The following is a 23,389-nucleotide window of genomic DNA, read 5'->3' as shown; positions in this document are numbered from 1 at the left end:
TATAGATTTTCTTCAATCTGGCACATGACTGTTACTGGCCTAACATGAGCTAACAAAGGAAATATTCCATGCCTAAATAATTAAATGGAAGATTAACTTGCATTTAAAGCACAAATGTATCCTACTCACCAGCAATAAGGGTCTGCAAGAGATCTTGCTTCACACGTTTCATAATGGCAGGTCGTATGCTGATCTGATCAGCACTAAGAAGAAGGCTGGACATTAATGCCCACTTCTTACGAGTGGACAGAATGGTAAAAAGTTGATATATAGGTAACAGGGTTAGTTTCTGTATGCGACTGATATCCAAAAATATATATAGGTCATTGTTAACAACACATAAATCTTTAATTCCTGTCAAAAAAAAAAAGAAAAAAAAGAATTAAGCTAATTTACTGTTACCTTTTTTTTTATATGTAAGAATACTAGTTGGAAATGACCCGCAGCCTGCAGGCCTTTTTTTGGGTATTACTATATTCTACTGGATTTAGATCTATGTCAAACATGGCGAATGTTTCCATATAATTTTTTTAAAAATATTTTGCCAAGAAAATGAAAGTAGAGTGTGAAAATAAGTTTACCAGTTTAGCCAAAATGATGATATGAAATATAAAATACAGAGAAAAAGGGTTTATCCAATTTGTTAAATGTTTTGTCCTTTAATAGAGAGAAATTTAGACTTATTTTAAAGGGCCTTCCATTTGTGGAAGGAACATTAAACATAAATTATGGTCTCTGCCATGATCTACTGAACATGTATGCCAAGTTTTATCAAGATTGGTCAAACGATTTTGATTTCTATGCGGGACATACACACATACATACTCATTTTATTCTACTTTATATATTAGATGTACAATATGTATTAACTACACAAACATTTTTCTTTGGTAAATGGGGCATGTAAATGATTTGAAAACCTTGCATCATCATAAAGATATACATTGTGCTATTACCTTTGACACTTTCAGTCCAAACAACAACCTTGACATTGATAGGGTCAAACACATAGATACCTTTAACGCTCCATGTCACAATAAATTGTCTACAAATACAAAGGGAACAAAATATAAAAAATAGGCTGCTATGAAAATTAGACAACATAATAAACAAGACATGGAAAAGTAGACAAGATACCAAACTTAAAAAAGTAAGCAAGATATTGTCAATTGGCAAGATACAGAAAGAATACAAGATATCAAATTTAAAAAGTAGGCAAGATATAGAAAGTACACAAGATATAAAATTTTTAAAAGTAGGCAAGATATAGAAAGTATACAAGATATAAAATTTTAAAAGTAGGCAAGATATAGAAAGTATACAAGATATACAATTTTAAAAGTAGGCAAAATAATGTAAGTAGGTAAGATATAAGAAGTACCCAAAATATCAAATTTAAAAAGTAGGCAAGATATTGAAAATAATGCTTGCAATAAAAAAATTTTAGATAATGTTCTACATTTTTATAGTAGTTTTAAAGATACCACAAAAAAAAGATATGTGCTACAATTTTTAAAAACATTTACCCAATTCTGAACATCTTAAAGAAATTCACAGACTGAGAAGCACTTTTAACATTAGCAATCCCATCTACTTGATCATTTCTGAAATATGGAACATTTTCTCATGTTTGTATCAGTAAAAAAAAATATTTTTTTTAAAGTAAAATAAATACTTATTAAAAACAGCCTCCATATTTTAAAATTCAAGTGTTTATTTGTAAACTTTCATTATCTAAAGCAGTGGTTTAGCTTTGTTGCTCAAACAAATCAAGCAAAGCTACATAATTTTACATTAACTAATAAACACAAATTTAAAACCTACACTAGCTGAATAACAGGGATGGGAGGAGAAGCTAACAGTTGCTTGAACTGGTGAGTGTGCAGGACCTTCCCAGCAAAATCAACCTGAAAGATCAGATTTATAAATAAGCAAAATTTAAAAAAAAAAAATTATCTAAGGGAATAAACTGCAAAATCACTACAATATCTCAACACTGCAGGAATAAACTTGCTTTTTATACATAAATCAAAATTAATTAATTACCACTAGTTTATACAATAAAATTTCTTTTTATTCATTTATTCTCATTAACTATGAATAATTGTGCAAAATTTCAACTTGATCAGAGAAGAAAATGTGAACAAAACATTATAAGGGAAATAGCTTCATATATACAGCAATATCTCTCAATAAGTAGCATTTATTTCTATTTTTCAATACCAAAGAAAAATACCAATAGTTAATAAACTAATCGGTTAATTTTTTGATGGACTCATGTCTTTTTAGGTCAACAAATAATTGTGTTAAGTTTCAATTTGATCTGAGAATGGGTGTGGGAGAAATATCATGTTGATATAAGTTTTGTAAAAAAATTTTACCAAGAAACTGTTTCAATAAATATTGCATACCAGCTTAAACTTGCATTAACATTAATATTTAATGAGCTGCAAGATAAAGTAAAGTGACAATTTAATTACCTCCCACATTCGAGAGCCTGGTCTTGCACAATAAATGACTGGAACTTGTGTGCTTGGTTCAAAAAAGAAACAAGATCCAAAATCTCCTTCTCTGAATTTGTAAAAAAATTTAATTAGGTTAGAATTTTAACTTCTTAAAATGCCAACAATTAATACTAATATTCAGGACTCAAAATAAGGCATACATTTAAAACAAGATAAATTCATTAAGATAACTTGGATGTTAATGAGTAATAATGATTTACAGAGTTGACAATGCATAGTAGATTAGTAAGTTTGATATCAACTAATTAATCAATGACAATGTATAGTAGATTAGTAAGTTTGATATCAACTAATTAATCAACCTTGATTTTGTTCCAATGGTACTGTAGTTATGCCTGAAATAAGATTTTAAAAAAAAAGAAACTATTATTTATATATCATGAAAAAGAAAAAAAAACTATTTTAAAAAAAAGAGTAATCAACTTGACTTAGTTGAAAGTAAAATATAACACAAAGTTACACTTACAAAGACAGTTTGTGTGGAAACAACTCAAAATGGGTCCCCAAAGTGGTCCACACAGGCGGGTAAAAAGGCAGGTTTCAATATTTTCAGAAAGAATATCACAATGAAATTCTATCAAAGGCAAATGACAGAGAAGAATGGAGAAAGAAGGTTGACCAATTTTGTGGGGTGTCCCAACGGTCCAGCAGACAAGGGATAGGTGAAAGTGAAGGTGAAGTTAGATGTGAACCTGGCCTAACTATCATATAATGATTATCTAATTTATCTAATTGTTTTTTAAATTGTCAAACTCTTATTCAAAGCTTTAAAAAAAAAATAATAATAATAATTACATAAAAAAAATAAAAAATTCCTTTAGTTAAGTTTCTTGGCTCTGAATAGTCACACTACAGTTAAAATTTTTATATGTAAATGTAGTAGTTAGTATGACAGAACTTAATTAACTTAGCAATACATTTGTAAAAAAAAAAATGGTTTTGACAAAAAAATCGAAAACCATTTGCATAAATGTGTTGAAAATATGGTAGATATTTATATCCATTACTAAATAGCCTCCTGTGTTTGTTACTATTAATAGTGAATAGTGGTAAAAATGGTGTATTTTTATGAAAAACTGCTTGCATAGTTGATTTTAAAAATTAAATTTTGCGCTTTCAGAAAAGAAAAAAGTAGCTGTTGCATCAGAACTTTGAATGGTCTAAAATATCATGATGTCGGATTTTCAATATCTTTTCTAGTTTAAGAGATCTAGAACAGGACAGCCAGACAGACAGACCATACAAAGCTAATAGTGTCATTTCCTCTTTCGAGGCCGCTACTAAACACTATGGGGTTCTGTAACAACTTTGATAAAAGTTCTTAAATCCTAACATAGACTTTTAATATTTGTTAGAAGCCTTAATAATTCAAAATATTCTTTTCACCAACTATATCTGCATTTCATTGTCAAACTGATTTACACTACTAAATCTAGTATGCCTTTTAGCCATAATGTAAAGTTGATATATGATTTTAAAATTGTTTAACCATTATGGAATTCTGGCTTGCTGTAGCTATTGTAAAAAGATAAGGTATTCCTTTATTATACTTTTGTGAAAATCACTTTATAAATTTATGAGAACACTGAATATTAAGAGAAAAAAATCTTTATAAAAGTTAAAAAAAAAAAAAATGAAATAGCAGAAGCATTGCATATTACCTGCCCCTGACACTTTCATGATTGGACTTTAATTATTTTTATATCTTGCTCTCAATCTTAATGATTTATTCCTTGACCAATTCAGTCTAAATATAGGCAATTCTTAAGAAGAGATACGCAATTGTTTAATATAAGTGGTGTGCTTAAGAAGAGATATGTAATGTTATGCTAAAATAGATCCAAAGAGAGTGAAAGAGTCAAACCACTTGTTGATGGTGCACATTTCGTGGTAGAGGCAAAGATGATCAGTTTTAAAAGTCTTCCACAAAACTGCTACACATTGCCTCCAGGAGGTGCTTTTCAAGAAGCCCTCTCAAGGATACTTTTCTGACAATACAGAAATATGATTAACCCCTCTCCTCCCCCCCCCCCCTCCCTGCCACATATTCTTGTAAAGCTCAAACATTTCTCAGCGTAACCTCCTGTCATAGATATAGCAAGTGTTGAATTAATCTATTCAAAACTTGGGGAAAAAAAGAATTATAATGTCATGACTGGAATAAACTAATTGAATGGAACTACATAGGGAAGTTCTATTCTAGATCTATGTACTCCATACTAGGCTTAGTAAATAATATACAAGGAACCCAATCTAGTAGAAAGATAACATAAAACAGTTCATTTAACTAATATTATGTTTAGCTTAACCAATATAATTCTGTGATTCTATATTGCAATTTAAAATTGTGTTGTTATCTCATTTGATTAATTAATGAAAGTAGTCAGGATTTGTTTTTACTACATTTTACCTGATATTATCAAAGAGATGGGTATGGGTGAATGTTGAGACCAGCAATTTGTCATTCCACCATTCCATCTGGTAAATGGAGACATTTAGGTAAGCAATAACTTCAGAAGGTCCAGAAAACAATGTTTTACCCTAGACAAAGAAGTCAATACTAAGCATTAGAATATATGTTTTGCTGAAAATAAAATTAGAAAAAGCTTTTCCTTTTTCTGATTTCAAAATATATTAAAAAAAACAGAAGGAAATAAGTATTATTCTTAAGTATAATTCTATCAATAGCTAGTTATGCTATAGTATCTTTAGGAAGAAAGAACTGTATCTGATTTAGGCAACGAAAAGAAAATTGGAATGAACTGTTCTAAGCTTGAAGAGAAAATGTTGATATTTAGAATGTCTATAAAATTTGACAACCAAAAAATGTTTCAAGGAAAAAATGTCAAGTAATTTAAAAATCCTGAAATTTTCAAGACATTCTGAGATTTTCAAAGAACTTTGTAGGCACATGAGAAAATTAAAAGCTGCTTTCATGAGTATTTTGAAGAATGTAACTGCACAAAAAAAAATACAAAATAGAAAAACTGTTTAAAATACCTTAATTGACGGAACAAACACAATAGATAGTTTCCCAGCATCATCACCTACGAACAACTTGGAACTTAAAGAATCCCAGGCAAAACATTTGACCACATTACCCACATGTTCCTGTGTGAGGCGCACTCTCTCTGGTTTGGTCCTTTTCTCTATATTCAACTCATATACTGCCACCTGACCAGTGCTAAACAAAGTGGAAAAAATATACTATCTGTAAAATATTTTAAAACAATGTATTAAATCTGTGTCTGTTGATAGTCTTCAAAATGGTAGACTTCAAAACCATAAGTGAGTTTTAAATGCTGTATATAGCACAGATGCTATTTCAATCGTCTTTGAAGTTGGTATTAAAAAAAAAAAGTTATTTTGTCAAAAGTCATGTAAAAGACAGCTGTAGCTGAGAAAAATTTGACTAAAAATATATTACAAAATTATTTTTTTCACAAAGAGTTTATTTCAAAGATTAAAGCAGAAACAAATTTGTTTTGCACTTAACATTCAAAATCAAGTTTGTGACAAAACTTACTATTGAATGGAACAAAACAAAGATCATTTTTTTAAGCAATATTTATTTTATTTTCTATTTTCAGTTTTTCATTGTGTCAGGGGGAGGTATGGCAAGAATGAATGTTAGTTTGATATTTTGGTATGATTGTTATATCCCCTTGTTATGAATGCAAAAAGGTTGCACGTGTTGTGAACTGAGTGATTGAGTCTTCGTTGAATGTGTGAGAGAGTGTGTTAGGTCAGTAAGGTCTTGCTCCCGGTCCAGGAAGGTTGGACGTTTACTTCCTGGACTGGTATTTATGCATTTATATACTTATAAGTTGATGGACTGGTGTTTTGTGTATTACTATTTCATAAGAGTGATATAATTGTGTGCTCTATTAAGTATTAAAATATTATCGATATTCATGATTATAAGGAGTTAGAGTTGATGTATATTAAGTGTTCGTATTTGAGTGTAGCAAGTATTGATGAATTATAATTGAGTAACCAAGAAAGTATCAAGCAAGTATTAATATTCAAGAAACCCCTAGTGAGCCACAGGAACCAAGTCAAGAAACACTATAACAAGAAGCATATATATTGTTATAAACCTGGTGGTGGCACAGATGGGGGTAGTGGTGTGAGTGTAGTCAGCCGACGCAAATCGCCCCAGGCCAGCGCTAGACGAGCGGTCAACCGTGACGAGTTACGACGATCGGCCGAGACGAGTTAACAACATGAAGGTTCGAGTAGGATCGGCGTCGTGAACAGAGCTCAGGAGCGTCCCAGAATGGTCGAGCGACGTTCTGTCCGGTTCTAGAAGGCCAGTAGGGACCCTATTTAAAGAGCGGAGGTGTCGCAGTCAAGACGGTTCAGAAAGCGGGTTCACGACAGGAGTTCAGAACACGGTCGACTACAGCACAGTTCAACGGTGTGGTTCTGTACGGAGCATTACGACGGTTCAGTGCGGAGTACTGTCAAGTACAGTTGAGACGAACGGCGTCTTGATCTTGGTCTGTGATCGAGTCCGACACAACGAGCCCAAGTGTGTGAAGTCAGTCCCGAACTGTTGAACCCAGTGCAAGCCCGGAACGAGACGGAGAGGCCAGTGCAAGACTTGATACGGCGGAACGGTGTTATCGGAGAGATATTTGTTATCGCAGAGCTATTAGTACTGTTCTACGTGCTGCCAATTGTACAGTATTGGCTGTTATTTATGTACATTAAACCTTTACGTTATTTTGGAGCCCTGACTTGTCAAGTTCTTTAAGTTGGTGGTGTATGGTGCAGTTTGCAGAGAGCCTGGATAGTGAGATTCGTAACACTGGTGTCAGAAGTGGGATCGGATCGTATCGGATAGGAACGGATCTACTATGGCTCGTCTGAAACTGCTGTACGAACTCGAATTGAAAGAACTGAAGCGAGAGCTACGTGATCGAGGGCTGAAGACAAGTGGAAACAAAGAAACCTTACAAGCACGCCTCCGGGAAGACATAATGGGAGAAGAGGAAGATCCAGACACGTATCTTTTTCAAGTAGAACCAGATATGGAGGAACTCTTGAGCTCAATGCTAGGAAACATCAATTCCAAGATAGATGCCATGGACACCAAGGTAGATGCCAAGATAGATGTCATTGTCTCGGGAATCAAAACCGAGTTAGTGGCTTTGAACCAACGCATACCTGCTGTGGAGGAGAGAATCACCAATACTGATGTTTGTCCAGATGATAAAACCAGTGAGAAAAGCCTTGGTGGTGATCATGAGAACCCATTGAAACCTGACGGAGCCGTTGAAAGACATATGCAAGTCGAGAGATACCAGCCAGGTCCGGACCTAACAGACGTTGGTCCAGCTGCCAAGACTGGAGATGAAAGTCCTGATGGTGGTGAGAATCCAAGGAAGCTTGACATTGAAGTTGATGGACATTCGCACGATGAAAGTCATCGACCAGGTCTGAAACCAACAGGCGATTGTCCCGATACAGAGACGAGAGAGAGAGGTCCTGATGGTGGTGAAGAAAGCCGAATGGAGCCTGAAGCCGAAGACGAGGGACCATTGCACGAGGAGTGTTACCAACCTGCCCCACAAGCATGCCCTCCAGACAAGGCTGGAGATGATGACCTGTCCCACAATTCCCTGTCCTGTGGATTTGAAGCCTATCCCAGTCCTTCTTCGCAAAGCCCTATGAAGCCACCTCTTTGGTCAACAATCTTGGTAATCCCTGCCCTTACATCCTATACCTCTCCATGTGTCAAGTGGCTGTCCTCAGTACCGACCGACAAGAGAGCGATGCAACCACAACGTCACTGCAACAAGAGGACGATCAACTGGAGGAAAAGAAGAAGGCGGCGTTTGCGTAGTCCAATGTGCATGGTGATTCTGCCAAGAAATAACTGCAGCCACATGAAGACCAACTGGCGGAGAAGAAGAAGACTACTTTTGTTGAGTGCAACATGGATGACGATGCGACAACGACATCGATGCAACCAGATGAAGGCTAACTGGAGGAGAAGAAGAAAACGTTTTCTGAATTCAACGTGGATGGCGATGCACGCAAGACGTCCATGCAACCAGGTGAAGGCCAATTGGAGGAGAAGAAGGAAGCGACCATTGCTGACTGCAACATGGATGGCTCCATCAAGCTCAAGAGGCAAGCCAACTGCCACTGATCGACCCCCACCTACAGCGATGAAATTTCACAGCCAATGTCAGGAGGTTGAATCTGCCCGGGACGGACAGATCTAAGGAGGGGGCAGTGTTATAAACCTGGTGGTGGCACAGATGGGGGTAGTGGTGTGAGTGTAGTCAGCCGACGCAAATCGCCCCAGGCCAGCGCTAGACGAGCGGTCAACCGTGACGAGTTACGACGATCGGCCGAGACGAGTTAACAACATGAAGGTTCGAGTAGGATCGGCGTCGTGAACAGAGCTCAGGAGCGTCCCAGAATGGTCGAGCGACGTTCTGTCCGGTTCTAGAAGGCCAGTAGGGACCCTATTTAAAGAGCGGAGGTGTCGCAGTCAAGACGGTTCAGAAAGCGGGTTCACGACAGGAGTTCAGAACACGGTCGACTACAGCACAGTTCAACGGTGTGGTTCTGTACGGAGCATTACGACGGTTCAGTGCGGAGTACTGTCAAGTACAGTTGAGACGAACGGCGTCTTGATCTTGGTCTGTGATCGAGTCCGACACAACGAGCCCAAGTGTGTGAAGTCAGTCCCGAACTGTTGAACCCAGTGCAAGCCCGGAACGAGACGGAGAGGCCAGTGCAAGACTTGATACGGCGGAACGGTGTTATCGGAGAGATATTTGTTATCGCAGAGCTATTAGTACTGTTCTACGTGCTGCCAATTGTACAGTATTGGCTGTTATTTATGTACATTAAACCTTTACGTTATTTTGGAGCCCTGACTTGTCAAGTTCTTTAAGTTGGTGGTGTATGGTGCAGTTTGCAGAGAGCCTGGATAGTGAGATTCGTAACAATATATATAATTGAACCCTGACACATTGGTAAAGAAAAAGATTTGAGTTTTTCATCTATATTTAATTTATTCATTCAGTTTTGATGTTGATCAGAAACACACAAAATCTTGCTCCTCCACATTTTATTCATTATATTATATATCTATAGACAACTATGACCTTCCTGCCAACTCTGGCCTGGGGAAAGGTTCAATACAGCCCATCACACATTTATTTTTAATAATAATTATATAGAACTATTATACTGGCTATGTAAAAATTCAAGTTTGAATATGAGTTGTTCTTCTCTATATAATATGAACACATTAAATGTTGAGATACAAGAAAATAAAGTAATTAAATAAGGATATCAATAAACTAAAAATTATTTGTCTCTTTTTACCAGGATTGAATTTATTAAATGTTAAGGAGGCTTAGACAACTTGAAGGAGCTTCATGGCTAATGTTTATGTCAATTTAACATGCATGACTAGATATACACATAAAATGCGTAGGACATATTATCTTCTTTTTTGAAGTAACGTCTGTAATCTATAAGAGATGATAAGATATGTAATAAGATTTCAGGCGTTCAGAGCAAACAAGAAGAATTTAGACATATTCAATAAGCCTGAACATAAGAAACATGAGAAAATAAAAAAAGACTTCAAGACTTCAGCACAATGAAAAAGATTTTAAAATATTCAATATGACTTTTAATGTAGGCTGGTAAGCAGTGAAACCAAACCTGCAGCTTGAAATAACAGAACTACAATATAAAAAATCATCTCAAGCAATTATTTCTGAATGTTCAAAGTTGAAATTCTTCAAGGCTTGTCAACATCCAGTTCTCCATATTTAATATTGCATGTTTAGAGAATGTGTGCAATGTTTCCCCTTTCATATATTTCTCATAAGCTTATTTTTTTAAATAATGAAACTGTAATGACTCAATATTAACATGCGCACAAGTTGGGTTTGATTGGGTATTTTTAGAGTTACCTGACAGTACTTTAAAAAAGCTAGAATGGAAATAGGTTAGAGACAGAATAACAGACGAATGTAAGATCCATTGTAGTGATCTGACGGCGTGGACTGTGCCCTTCATTATGTAATAAAGCTTTGTGTTCTAAAAGGCCGGATTAACTTATTTAATTTTATTCTATTTGTTCTGTTGTTGGTTCAGACAATTAAGAACTTGGGACTGTAATTAATAATATTTCAAGTAAACAGACTTACAACTTGGTCAACAACACCTTCCACTCAAATACCAACCACCAACAAAACTAAGAAAATACAGAGTCAGAAATAAATTGAACTGTTGAAAAACTTGATTCACTCTTAGCAATAACTACATCCCAATGTGAACCACATTATGACCATCTATCATCAAAACTCTCACAGCTTCAAATATAGTTAAGATTAAGCCTCCCAAAAAATCAATTAATATCTGTATATCATTTCTAGCAAATTTCTAGCATTAATTTATAATATTTTTTGGATGAGGTGGCAGTGTTGTTTTCCAAACCAAGGTGCCTGCGAGTTCAAATCCTATCAAAGACTAGAATATTTAACTTCTGGATTTTAGGACACTCCCCAGTTCACATTACTCTAAGTGCCTGAAATTGTTGGGAAAATTAAAAGTGGTTGGTCAATGTGCGAGTCACATGACAACCTCATTAACTGTCAGCCATAGAAAAGATGAGATTTACATGCCCCAAAGATCAAAAGGGGTAAAAGGGAACATGTAAACATTATAGACAAAACCTAATAACATTTCATTAACCCTAACCCTTTTCTGTAATTATTTTCCAATCTCCCCCAAAGCATTACCATCGTTCATAAGAATGCTGCCACTAACTGGTTAAACCATATCAACTAACATTTAGATTTTATGTATATGCAGACTTGCCTACATAAAAATCTCATAGGGAGTATTAGAAACCTTATTAAATTAACAGCTCTAAATTTGGAAACAATATATTCTTTAAGTTTAACTTGCAGTTAAAATATTATCTAAAAAAATTTTTTTTACCTGAGAGCAAATCCAATGTGTTGATCAGATGGTGACAAGCTTACACAAACAACTTGGCTTGACTCCTTACAATAAATTAATACAACGTAATTTTAATAGCAGATAACAACATTGAATGAAACATAAATACATAAAACACTAGAATTGTGCAGTAGTGGTTATTCTCATTGAAGAAAATAAAAATAATTAAATTTGATTTTATTTGAATGTAATCTCTGTAGGACAACATTGTTCATGTGATGATTTCCAGGATATAGATTCTTTAATTATTATTTTTTATTAAAGATAATGTAAGGTACATGTACATTTTTCAGACCTTGAGATCTGAAAACTGTTTACAATTGTAAAAACAGTTAGCTAGGACAACTGACCTCCTTTTGAACCCCCCCTCTCCCCAAGCTAGTGCTTATCCCAAGCATTAATCACTCTGACACCAAACCCCTTGAGACGATATAAATGAAAATTAATTCCTTTAGTAAAGAAATTATGTCCATAATTATTCACTTTGAAAAACTGTCAATTGTTCTGGGATGCATTGATAAGGTGGGGTTACACTATACCTGCAAGTAAAACCCTGATCAAATGACCTCAAAATAATCTTTGGCATATGAACAATTCCACAATTTGTGGATGATGTAGGTATGCATTGTGACTTTAAAGATATCGTAGGCAACTTACAGTGTCTGCAAACACCACTTGTAAATACTTCAAAGTGTCTCTACTGAATATGTAAACTCCTCCTGTATTGGAGCCCAGAGCGATGTACTTCCTGGACACTGTGACACAGGTATACTGAAATTAAAGGAAGGAATAAACATTATCTACAATCAACTTCATGCACTTTTTTTTTTTTGGACATTAAAGGAATCTATAAGACTTTCTTTAACAAATTTGCTATAAGCAATGTATCATCTAGATATACATACAAACACAAGTCAAGCTTATCTTTGTGGAGATTTTTTTTTTATTTTGAAGTTTTAAAAATTGTAAAAAAAAAAAATAAGATTCAGGAAAGACATCATTGCTTACGACATTATTTTTCTGTACATATTTATTTACAGACTTGTTAAAATATCAGTCAAGCATGATAAGGAATATTTAGCACCCAGACCAAAATCATGTTAGTAAGTAAATGTCAAAGCTTTATTCTATGGCAGATTATTATTCTTAAATGTGATGTGCAGCTTAGTGGCAGACTTCGCTTGGCTACCTATCAAAGAAGCTTGAGCTCAAATCCAGACTTGATTTTTTTTATAGCACTACTTTCTTCCAGATACCCCTTCCCCCAATGTCTACAAAAGAGATCAGAACAGAGTATACTGAGTATGCTATCGCATGAAAGACATGCTCTACAATTAGATCAAATATGATTTTAAAAACAAGAAAATGATTCAATTTTTTTATAATACTGGATCGAATATCCTATCTTTGATTAATTCAAAGAACAAAAGAAATTTTTTACAGGAAACAGCCAAAGTGATCCACTTCCAACCATAAGATTTTTTTTATAGCACTACTTTCATGCTTATGGCATGGTCAGTGCACTATGTTCCAATCCATGCTGCCTTTAGGTATTCAGTTAACACAACTCAGTCTGAGTCAAGATTTGAACTCAAGCACCCTTGATAGGTAGCCAAGTGGTTTGTGTCACTCAACCACACATCAAGGATTTATGTGATGAGATCATTAACAGATAAAAATTTCAAAGACCATAAAGGTTAAAAAAATAAATTATTCCAGCATCATTATCTTCTGGTTCAACCTCGTAACAGCAAATTAAAATGGAACAAGAAAAACATTAAAATTAGCTTTTTTTAAAAAACAAAGCTTATAGTAAGTGTAATTGTATCAATTAGTTTGGATCAGTCATGTAATTATATTTCTGGCCGACTTCAACATAATACATCTGTGTGATTAGAAATATTTTTAGCAATTGTTATTGTATAGCTTTTAGATTTCTTAATGTGCTATAATCCTATCACGTCTGGACCAGTTGGAAAAAGGAGGGGGAGTATCTTGGTAAATGTTTACATAATTGTTTTTTAAATGCAGAAAAAAAAAGTTCACTCAGGGCTCAAGAGTCTTCAAGGGGACCGATTCACCTTATACCACCACATCTGTCAAATATGATTTCTTTCCCTTGTTCAAGATACCAAACAAAATAGTTAATTACCAATAGTAATTGGTTAATTTTCTTTTTATTGATTCTTGTGTTGTCATGTAAAAAGAAATAATTGTGCAAAATTTCAGCTTAATCTGAGACTGGGTGTGGGAGAAATAATGTGTACAAATTTTTTACCAGACAGACAAAGTGTGGATATAAGCTTAGTAAAAACTGAAAATAGGAGAGAGAGCTTAGAGCCCAGAGTCAAAACAGAGAGTTAACTCTTGTTCATAACTTCATTCATCAAATGAAAATTCTTTCATTCATAATTGTCTACTTTATACCTTTAACCTTGTTGATCTGGTCACTAGTACAGTCAACTCATCTAGGGGTGACAGCTCAGCTAAAATGTGAGTTAGGCCACCTGTTTTGGCCATAATTCTGAACAGTGGCTAATTCCAGTCACACTTGTGATGATAAGGCATGCTATTGTAAAAGAATACAATTATTACAGTATGTATCTTTTTTTTAGCTTTAAAAAAAAAAAAAAAAAAAAAAAAAAGTATTACATCCTAATTAGATTGACATGCATCTGCACAAACTATATATAGTTCGTCCATCATGGTTCGATGATGACCACTTTTGTCATCCATGGGGCTGAGGTGCTTTTTTGGGGGGCATGACTAAGTGATTTGCATTGAAAATTTTGATTTAAATGAGAAGGATTCAAGAAACACGTCATCCTCACTCTCTCGTCCTAAAGCCCATGTTTTTCCAGAAGTAAGATTTGGTCATGACATCTGGGGACAAGTTCCGGTGCAGTGGATGACCATAGACTTTCTGTGTGTCTTATCCTGCTCTGGAGGCACGGTGGCTGAGCAGTAAAGCACTTGGCTTCCGAACCGGGGACCAGGGTTCAAATCCTGGTGAAGACTGTGATTTTTAATTTCCGGATCTTCGGGCGCCTTTGAGTCCACCCAGCTCTAATGTGTACCTGACGTTAGTTGGGGAAAAGCAAAGGTGGTTGGTTGTTGTGCTGGCCACATGATACCCTTGTTAACCATAGGCCACAAAAACAGATGACCTTTACATCATCTGCCCTATAGACCACAAGGTCTGAAAGGGGAACTTTGCTTTTTTGCTTATCCTGCTCTAGAGTGCTCCACAGCACTGTGCTTTCTGTCTGACTTGTCTAGTTTTGTGAAGTTTTGCACAGGCCGCCAAGTCCAAACTTCACCTGCTAGGTTTGATAGAACCTCTGTGTACTGTGTGACAGATACCCTCTACCTGGTTTAGCCAGCCAGTCAAAGCCGTTTCCGAGGTGTGGCCACTGCGCATGCTACAGATTCTGGGAGCCACAGGTAAAAGTTGGATACTGAGTGGGGACCAATAGTGAGCCAAGCTACACTCAATAGAGGATACGACTTCTTTAGAGGGTTTATATGTTACAACAAAATTTTCATTCTCAAAACTTGTGATTATAAACTAAGCCTAATTAAGACATTTAGAGCAGTCAGGTGACTTAATTTTGGATGATGTGCCCCCTGAAAAGGAATTGAGCAAGACCATTGACATGCTTGTACATGGGAAAGCACCCGATGGAGATGATAGTCCTCCAGAAGTTTTTCAGGCTGGAAAGCATGCCTTATTGACGCCACTTCACAAACAGATAAGCTTGTTTCAGCTTGATCTTAGAGCGGGTGTGGAAGAAATATTGTTACACAAACATTTTACTAGAAAGGCAGACACAGTGAGTGTATATAATATAAGCTTTGTAAAAATATAGGGCATTGCCCTCATTGTAAGCTACAAATCATTTACAAATGCATTTGGCTGCTGAGTCACTGTGCTACAGCCTACTGTCTACAACAGATATGATTCTAGATCTAGATAAAATAATTATTATTTTATTATCCTATACTCTTCTATATCTAATAATAATCTAATCGAATCTAGATTCTTATCTTGATAATCTGGATCTAGTCTAGATCTAGACTTCAATAACAATGTGAATGTACAGTTACAGTTAACTTGAGTTAAGTTAGAGTAATATTAATAGTCTTCATTCAGTCTACTTACTAAAAAATTACTATATGAGTATATATGTAGTAATGTAGTATATCTACTAGTCGACTAGAAATACTAGATCTAGATCTAGAATCTATGAATAGTATGCATCTATAATCTATCACTATCAACACTATTGTCACTATGAGTATGACAAAGACAAAGTCAGAAAGTCACTACACTGACTACAGTTACTGTATAACTGTATATAGTACAGTATAACTATATAAGTTATAAGTCTATTGACCAGATTAGGCAGATACTAATAATACTAGATCAATTAGTAACTAGATCTATTACTATTGTCATTGACTATCGAGTCTATTGTCATTGTCAGTATAACTACACTCAGTAACTAGAATCTAGTCTAGTGTAACTTAGTGTAAGTATTGTCATCTATCATCTAGTCTAGATCTAGACTCTAGTAAACTCTAGTTATTAGACAGTATCATTTAGAATTTAGATTCTAGTAAAAGTAGTATGACTATCAGTGTATCAGACAGTATCAGTATGTAATAACATAAATAAAGTTTATAAAGTAAAGTAAAAGTTTTTTTTTTTTTTTACTTGATTAGTTTAGTTGATTTGTGATTGAAAAAGAAAATTTAAATTTTCTCTACTTTTTTTTTCTACTAGAGTCTAGACTCTAGACTAGATCTAGATTCTAGATGTATAGATCAACTAATACTACTAAATAGTCTAGGTATAGATCTAGACTAGCTCAAATAATCCAGATCTAATCTAGATCTACATCTAGATTCTAAATAGTTAATAAAATCACATGACGCTCAATAGTGACAACAGAAGCAATTTACCTTATTAGAGTCTACACACATTACTGGGGAACTCAAGGAAAGGGGCGTTATTACAAAATATCAGGACCAAGACGTATATATATATAGATCTTGTTTTCATTCATTTTGTGTTTGAAAAAAAATACTCAGAATCTAGATGTTAATGTATATTTTACTCTACAATATACCCAGACTTTTTCTTTATTTTTTCTTTATATTCTAAATGAATAAATCCATACTTGATCTAAATCTAGATAATATATAGATCTATATTATATTCTATATCAACAGTAGGCCCTATATCAACACATGGATACGTGTAGGAAGTAACGTCTGTAATTTATAAAAATATATTTAATAAAATTTTAATTTAATGACAATATTAATGCCTTCTATCCCAAATGCACTGTTTCACATGACTACGCTAACCCATTTGCGACGTTTAGGCCTATATTTTACACAACTAATGCAGACAAAGCCTTTGTCCTCACGGTCTTGCGTACTTGCTCTACTTTGGAGCTAGTCTATCTTCTTTGGCGCAATGTTGGTTAAATTGAAGCAGAGACTGTACGAAGGCATATCTACGTCAGATTCCTCTCAGACACCAATGTGTTCAACATTCGGCGTCTACTGTCCCACACTAAAACAAATAAGAGATGGTCGTCATAGAACGTTAATTGAACGTTGAATCTGCGGCTTCTTGTGTTCTTACAATAATTAAACCTCGGCATAAACAGAAGTCATGTTTTAGAAGTCACCTAATAAAACATAGGCCTACTCAGCCCAACTTCACCACTTGGCCACTTCACATATCTGGTATCTGGAAATCACGTTATGACACGTCCCTTTTAAGAGAAGTTTGTAACCGTCTTCCTATGGCAATAGTAGTGATTTTGGCTGAGTATTAGCTACATTAAATCACTTGGCTACTTACAGGGCCGGACTTATATAGCGGTCGCAGTGGGCCCGCACTCACTTTCATAGGCCCCGCGCTAATTCTAGGTGTAAATTATTAAATTAAAACATTATAACTTATATATAATAACAGGATTTGCGCGGCTTCCTAATTTTCCAGGGGCTAGTGGAAATCTCATACAATTGCAAAATAAACCAAAAAGTTCCGAAAATTTAAAATTTACAATAGACAAAATTTTTCATTTTGGGGTGCCAATTATCCTACGCGCGATAAAAAAAAAGGCATTGTCAGCTTTCATTTCATTAAAATTAAGACTAATGTATCTTCTAATACAAAATCTTAATGTTGACATAATGCTTTTCTCTACCCAGACTAGGCCTCGCGCAATCCGTTTCGCATAGGGCCCCGCAACGGCTACGACAGGCCCTGGCTACTTATCAAAGGAAATAGGGTCTATAGTTCGAATCCTGACTCGAGCTGAATGCAGAAGATACTTGGAAGAGATTCGAGTGCACCGAGTAGGCCTACGTCTTAGCATGAAATAGCCTATGCGCTCTACAAAAGTAATTAAAAAATTCAATCTTAATTTTTTAAAAGTTAAAGGTAATTTTGTCATGTGATGTTCAATGTTTACAATATCGCCTTTCGTGTAAGAGATCCGATCATAACAAGCAGAGACAGCATAAAACAAATAGCAGTTTTTAAAAGCTTCAATACCCAAATCTAGTGTAAAATTTCAAAGCTCAGAAATACTGAAAACAACGCGTGTCGGAGTTTATCACCAACCCTTATATTTTCTATGGAAGCAAAAAACAAATACTGCGATAATTATGCGTTTCTCAAACTGTAAAGTGCGCCCTACAATGGGAGGGCGCTTGTGGTGTTAAAACGGGTTCGCGAAGGCACCTTTTTATTTTTTAAAAGGGTAAAAAAATCTGTTGTATTTAATTTGTAGCTGTTAATCCGTATTTTTATCAATACTCATGAGTAGAAGTAGAAGACATTATTTTCAGTGTTAAAAATTAAAATAAGCATAGATTCTACGTAAGCCAATTAGGGCCTAATTATTAGGCCTACAATAAGCTATTCGTGTTGTTTCATCTTCTAAGTAGAGGAACTTTCACACTCAGCAGCAAGATCATTTCAAAACATTCTTTAAAAAATATATTTAATTATGTCATGTGTGTAAATTCTTAATAATACAGAAATAAAACAAGAGCATTAAACTAAAATGCATCTTCTGTTTGGGATCCCTCGACAACCCAAGAAAACATAAAGATATTAGAAAAAATACAAAATAGAGAAGTTATATTTATAACACTTATAGTGAGAAAATAATAAAAAGTAAAGTAGCTATAATACATAAAACAATGAACCTTATTATATAGTTTACAAATAGAAAAACAAAACCTAATTAAATACCCAGAAAGATACTGAGATAGAGGCTAATATTTTTTGAAGTAACATCTGTAATAGGCCTATATAACATAAATATTAGATTGGTAGGTAATAAGGAGGTAGATATAGGTTTAGGTAGGTAGGTAGGTATAGATAGATTGTAGGCCTAAATAAAAATGCTATTACTATATTTAGCAACAGCTGTGGTTACGAAATAGTCAATTTACAAAGCAATTGTATTCTCGTAAAATCTTTTAACGCAAATTGGTTTGAAGCTTAGGGCCTACTATTTAATGACTCCATAACGAAAGATCTAATTTCAATCAAAGCAATTCTTGAAACTATTCATTCTCTTCATCCTCTCAACTAAGATGCAGCTCGCGAAACTTAGAGCAATGTAGTAGATCTAAATAAAATTAATATAAATGAACATTATAATAGTAACTTAATTATAAAGACGTTGATTTCAATTACATTCGAATACTTATTCAGTATTTTAATTCTCTACTCTGCTCGCCTTTTGCAGCCCACATCTTTGACTTTTTTGGCTCCCTCCGGAGTGGGAAAAAGATTATCAAACACTCCTCCAATTTACTGCCTTCCCCCTTACGGGTTTTGAAGAGATTAAGCTATTTTTGATCAATTTTAGTTTTGTTGCAGAGGCGGCCTTTGCAAGTGGCCCTGGACGAGTGTTATAGCAAGGCCACGAATGTTTGTACGATGGGCTGATGGTGACGAAAGATACCCCCCCCCCCAAGACGCGGGGCCTTGGGCGGTTGCCCCATTCCGACATTCACCACCCCTTAAGGCAGGGGTTCTCAACCCGTGGGTCGCCACCGCTTGAGGGGTCGATTGACGATTTGTCAGGGGTCGCCTAAGACCATCGAAAATATGGATTGTATTAAGTGTATTCTTCTATTGCTGCGTATGTTATGGGGGGGGGGGGTCGCGGCAGAGTGGGGGATAGTAAAAAGGGGTCGCCGAGCTTAAAAGGTTGAGAACCGCTGCCTTAAGGCCACTTCTGTTTGTAGGCTACTTCATTGTTTGAACCTATTTGCAGTAGCGGATTACACATTTAGTTAAAATTCTGTTAACGCGTGCTTTGCAGCTTAAACCAAAATAAGATCACATTCATTATATCTTACGTTCTCGTCCTTATAATGAAATGCAGCTGTGCATATTAAAAGTGAATAGCCGAATCTCCAGTCCAGTATCACTTAAGAATAACTAGAGAATCTATATGTTTCTTAAAAATTGGGACCTCAACATTTTTGAAATATTCGCTTTTGTCTATCATGAAAGGGTGCACTGCATTGCACTATGGCACGTTTGAGCAGAAAACCTTCATTAATACACGAATGACACCCGATGCTATCAGCCAAACTTTCAATCAAGTGAAAAAATGTTGTTATGTTAAGACAGAAATGTGGGCAATACAACGATTCACGGCTGCCCTGACCATGGGCAATTACCATAAAGCCAATAGCAATCCTTAAAAAAAATTGCAAAATGGATCGTTTCGAGTGAGCAATAAATAGTTTCGGCACCTCTTTAATGATATATGTCGTAAATCACCCCGATAATGAAATATACCCTAATCATTTACAGACCCCATCTACCTATAGGTATACGCAACGTCAGTTACATTTTTAGAGCCCTCAAGAAATATTTAGCATTGACACATAGGCCTAGGCCTAATATCTGGATACATAGGGCTCCAAAAGGCCCCATATTTCATATAGACTATGGCCTTTGTAAAGTCTAAATACGGTACTAATGAGTTATCTTAATTTTTGCACGAATCGGAAATAGGCTAACGAGATTTAAACTTCTCTCTTGGGTTTAATTCCCTTCCTCCAAAATACAGTCCCAAAGTAAATATACAATTTAGGTTTGGCGCAAAGTGTTCTTTGTAATTACCAATCGAATTCAAACATTCATATCTTCCAGTTCAAGCTCACACACTCACTCAAAAATGGCTAAAAGATAAGATTTTATTTGACGTGCTCCTTTATGAAGGCTGGTTAAATATGACTGTTCATACGAAACTTTTTTTTTTAGCGGGTTTAGTACGGGGAAGAACCGCTGTTAGTTTTATGTTGCTCGTCTGTCGGTCACGTTTATACTTCAAACGCTAAAAAATCTATTTAAAATCTGATATCACCATATTTTGTAGTTTGACACGTTTAGGTGCAACTGTGCAACGGCTACTTTTTGCCTTCTGGCAGCAAACTTTTTAATTTTTAGCGGCCCCCGAAAGGGGAAAAGACGCTATTAGTTTTGTGCGAAATGTCTGTCCGTCTGTCCGTCCGTCCCGTTTAGATCTCGTAAACTAGAAAAAATATTGAAAATCCGACATCACAATATTTTAGACCATTCAAAGTTCTGATGCAACGGCTACTTTTTTTTTTTTCTGAAAGCGAAAAAAATCTAATTTTTAAAATCAGTTATGAAAGCAGTTTTTTTAAGAGAAAAAGCTAATTAGTATGCATTATCAGTTAGACCTAAATTTAAAAGAATAGTAATCTTGTAAACGTCATTTTCGTGAACAATTTTGTTTTATTGCGGAAATATCCTTTTTTTTTTCGAGCATTCGATAAGAGATTGATCCTTTTCAAAACAAATACATCTATTATAAGACTTAAGTTAGGCCAAGAGTGGCGCGGTAGCTGAGCGGTAAAGCGCTTGGCTTCCGAACCGGGGGCCCCGGGTTCGAATCTTGGTGAAGACTGGGATTTTCAACTTCGGAATCCTTAGGTGTCTCTGAGTCCACGCAGCTCCAATGGGTACCTGATATTAGTTGGGGAAAAGTAAAGGCGGTTGGTCGTTGTGCTGGCTACATGACACCCTCGTTAACCGTAGGCCACAAAAGCAGATGAACTTTACATCATCTACCCTATAGACCACAAGGTCTGAAAGGGGAACTAGTTAGGCCAGGTTCACATCTAACTTTGCATTCACTTGCACCTATCATTTGATCTGCTGTACCGTTTGGGCACTACACAAGATTTGTCAACCTTCTTTCTCCATTCTTATCTCTCATTTGTCTTTGATATAATTTCATTTGGATGTTCTTTCTGAAAATATTGAAGCCTGCCTGGGTGGACCACTTCGGGGGCCGATTTTGAGTTTGTGTTTCCACACAAACTGTCTTTGTAATCTTGTTTATTAATTATGCTAGTCGTTTTTTTTTTAAATAAAATACATCATCCTTTTTTAAATACACAGGCCTACATGTAAGTAAGAGCATGATCTGTTTGTGAAAGCGCTAATAGCTGGTTCTCTATATCTTGTATGCAAATTACGCAATCCATAAAGGCTGTCACGTGATACGTAATTTTCATTGTTTTATCTATATTATCTCGTGGCTAAATGTTATTTGTTTACGATTGATGAATGAGGTCCATTCGAAAAATTATTTACTCTTTACAATACCTCTATTCAAGTCACACTTTCGGAGTGGAACATTCTGGATGGAAAACGCCTCTAACGATTTTCCTAGAAATTCAACAGTTGGTGTGTATCGTTGGCCACATTGGGAAAACTCTAGTTTGACCGATTTAATTTTTTCAAAGCATTAATAGAAAATAATTTAAATTTGGCTAGAGATGTAGAAAATCTTTATCTTGAACAAAATATACGTCTTCGGGTATTTCTATATTTAGACGCAATTCATTCAAGAGTTTAATAAATTTATGTTCATATAACCGTCTTTTAGGTGATTATGATTCTGTGGCATTTTACGTCTCCAGAGACGATCTTTTCCCTTTGCAACTTCTTGTGTGACTAAAGACGCCGATCCTTGATGCACAGCTGCGGTCCAGAGACATTACTGTCAGAGATAGAGTGACCTTTCCATTGCTGGGGGGGGGGGGGGGGGGAAGCCTGGGCGGTAAATTATGATTAGAATATTATATAGTCTTGTAGATTTATACATTCACTTAACCAGATTTTTTAAAATCTGGTATTCACTATAAAAGCAACATAATCGATCTACAACTTGAATAACTGAGTAATTGTCTTTTTTTTTTCCTTTTTTTTTAAGTATTTTTATATTTTTCTTGTTCCTGACAGAATAAGATTTTGCAGTTAAAGCTTACAATCACGTTATAATCTTAACGTGGACTCCTTTAATAAAAAAATTGCTTCCTATAGGTGTATGAAAACGTGAATGTCATTCAAATTTATTAGGTAATGTTACATACTCAGACTTTTAACAAGTGTTCTATATTACTTTATATCTCCTTCGCATGATAATGTTTCATCCACTTAAAACATTAGGCTACTAAAACATAACTAAGATGCGACTTTGGTAGCCGCGCTGTAGGCGTATTATATTTTAACTTATAAGACTTGAAATAACTTGAATAATTTCTGTGTGAACAAAACTAAATATAACTTTTATTATAATATAGAATCAGTGGCGTAGCTAGCCATGTGCGGATGGTGCGGGCCGCATGGGGCATGAAGTGATGAGTGGCATTAAACTGAGCACAAAATTTCTCAGTAAAAACTGCACACCTTGTACATACATGAACAAACATAAACTAGTGTATTTGGTTTAAAAAAAATTTTATTTTGCCACTCTGTTAATATTATG

At 35.2% G+C, this 23,389-nt stretch overlaps 1 protein-coding gene across 3 annotated transcripts in view; it reads right to left on the bottom strand.

The window, feature by feature from the left end:
* LOC106053592 (uncharacterized) overlaps nt 1-16,542 on the bottom strand; it is a 47,058-nt gene extending 30,516 nt beyond the window's left edge. Inside the window, exons 1-12 of one of the 3 annotated variants that reach the window (XM_013209172.2) lie at nt 16,497-16,542; nt 13,959-14,100; nt 12,189-12,302; nt 11,511-11,575; nt 5,526-5,709; nt 4,936-5,066; nt 2,828-2,860; nt 2,481-2,571; nt 1,825-1,907; nt 1,527-1,604; nt 957-1,045; nt 130-354 (exon numbers count right to left, since the gene is read on the bottom strand). In XM_013209172.2, coding sequence (XP_013064626.2) covers nt 130-354; nt 957-1,045; nt 1,527-1,604; nt 1,825-1,907; nt 2,481-2,571; nt 2,828-2,860; nt 4,936-5,066; nt 5,526-5,709; nt 11,511-11,575; nt 12,189-12,302; nt 13,959-14,051 — 1,186 coding nt within the window. In that variant the 5' untranslated portion in view covers nt 14,052-14,100; nt 16,497-16,542. Of the gene's footprint in view, nt 1-129; nt 355-956; nt 1,046-1,526; nt 1,605-1,824; nt 1,908-2,480; nt 2,572-2,827; nt 2,861-4,935; nt 5,067-5,525; nt 5,710-11,510; nt 11,576-12,188; nt 12,303-13,958; nt 14,101-15,693; nt 15,919-16,248; nt 16,369-16,496 lie in introns of those variants that run through there. The other 2 variants (XM_013209173.2, XM_056043528.1) reach the window with 2 other exon arrangements.
* Between the last annotated feature and the right edge of the window lie 6,847 nt (nt 16,543-23,389).

This window comes from Biomphalaria glabrata, chromosome 10 (assembly GCF_947242115.1).
Source record: "Biomphalaria glabrata chromosome 10, xgBioGlab47.1, whole genome shotgun sequence".
In the NCBI taxonomy this organism is placed as follows: Eukaryota; Metazoa; Mollusca; class Gastropoda; family Planorbidae; genus Biomphalaria; species Biomphalaria glabrata.
This window is presented reverse-complemented; position numbering and strand designations above follow the sequence as displayed.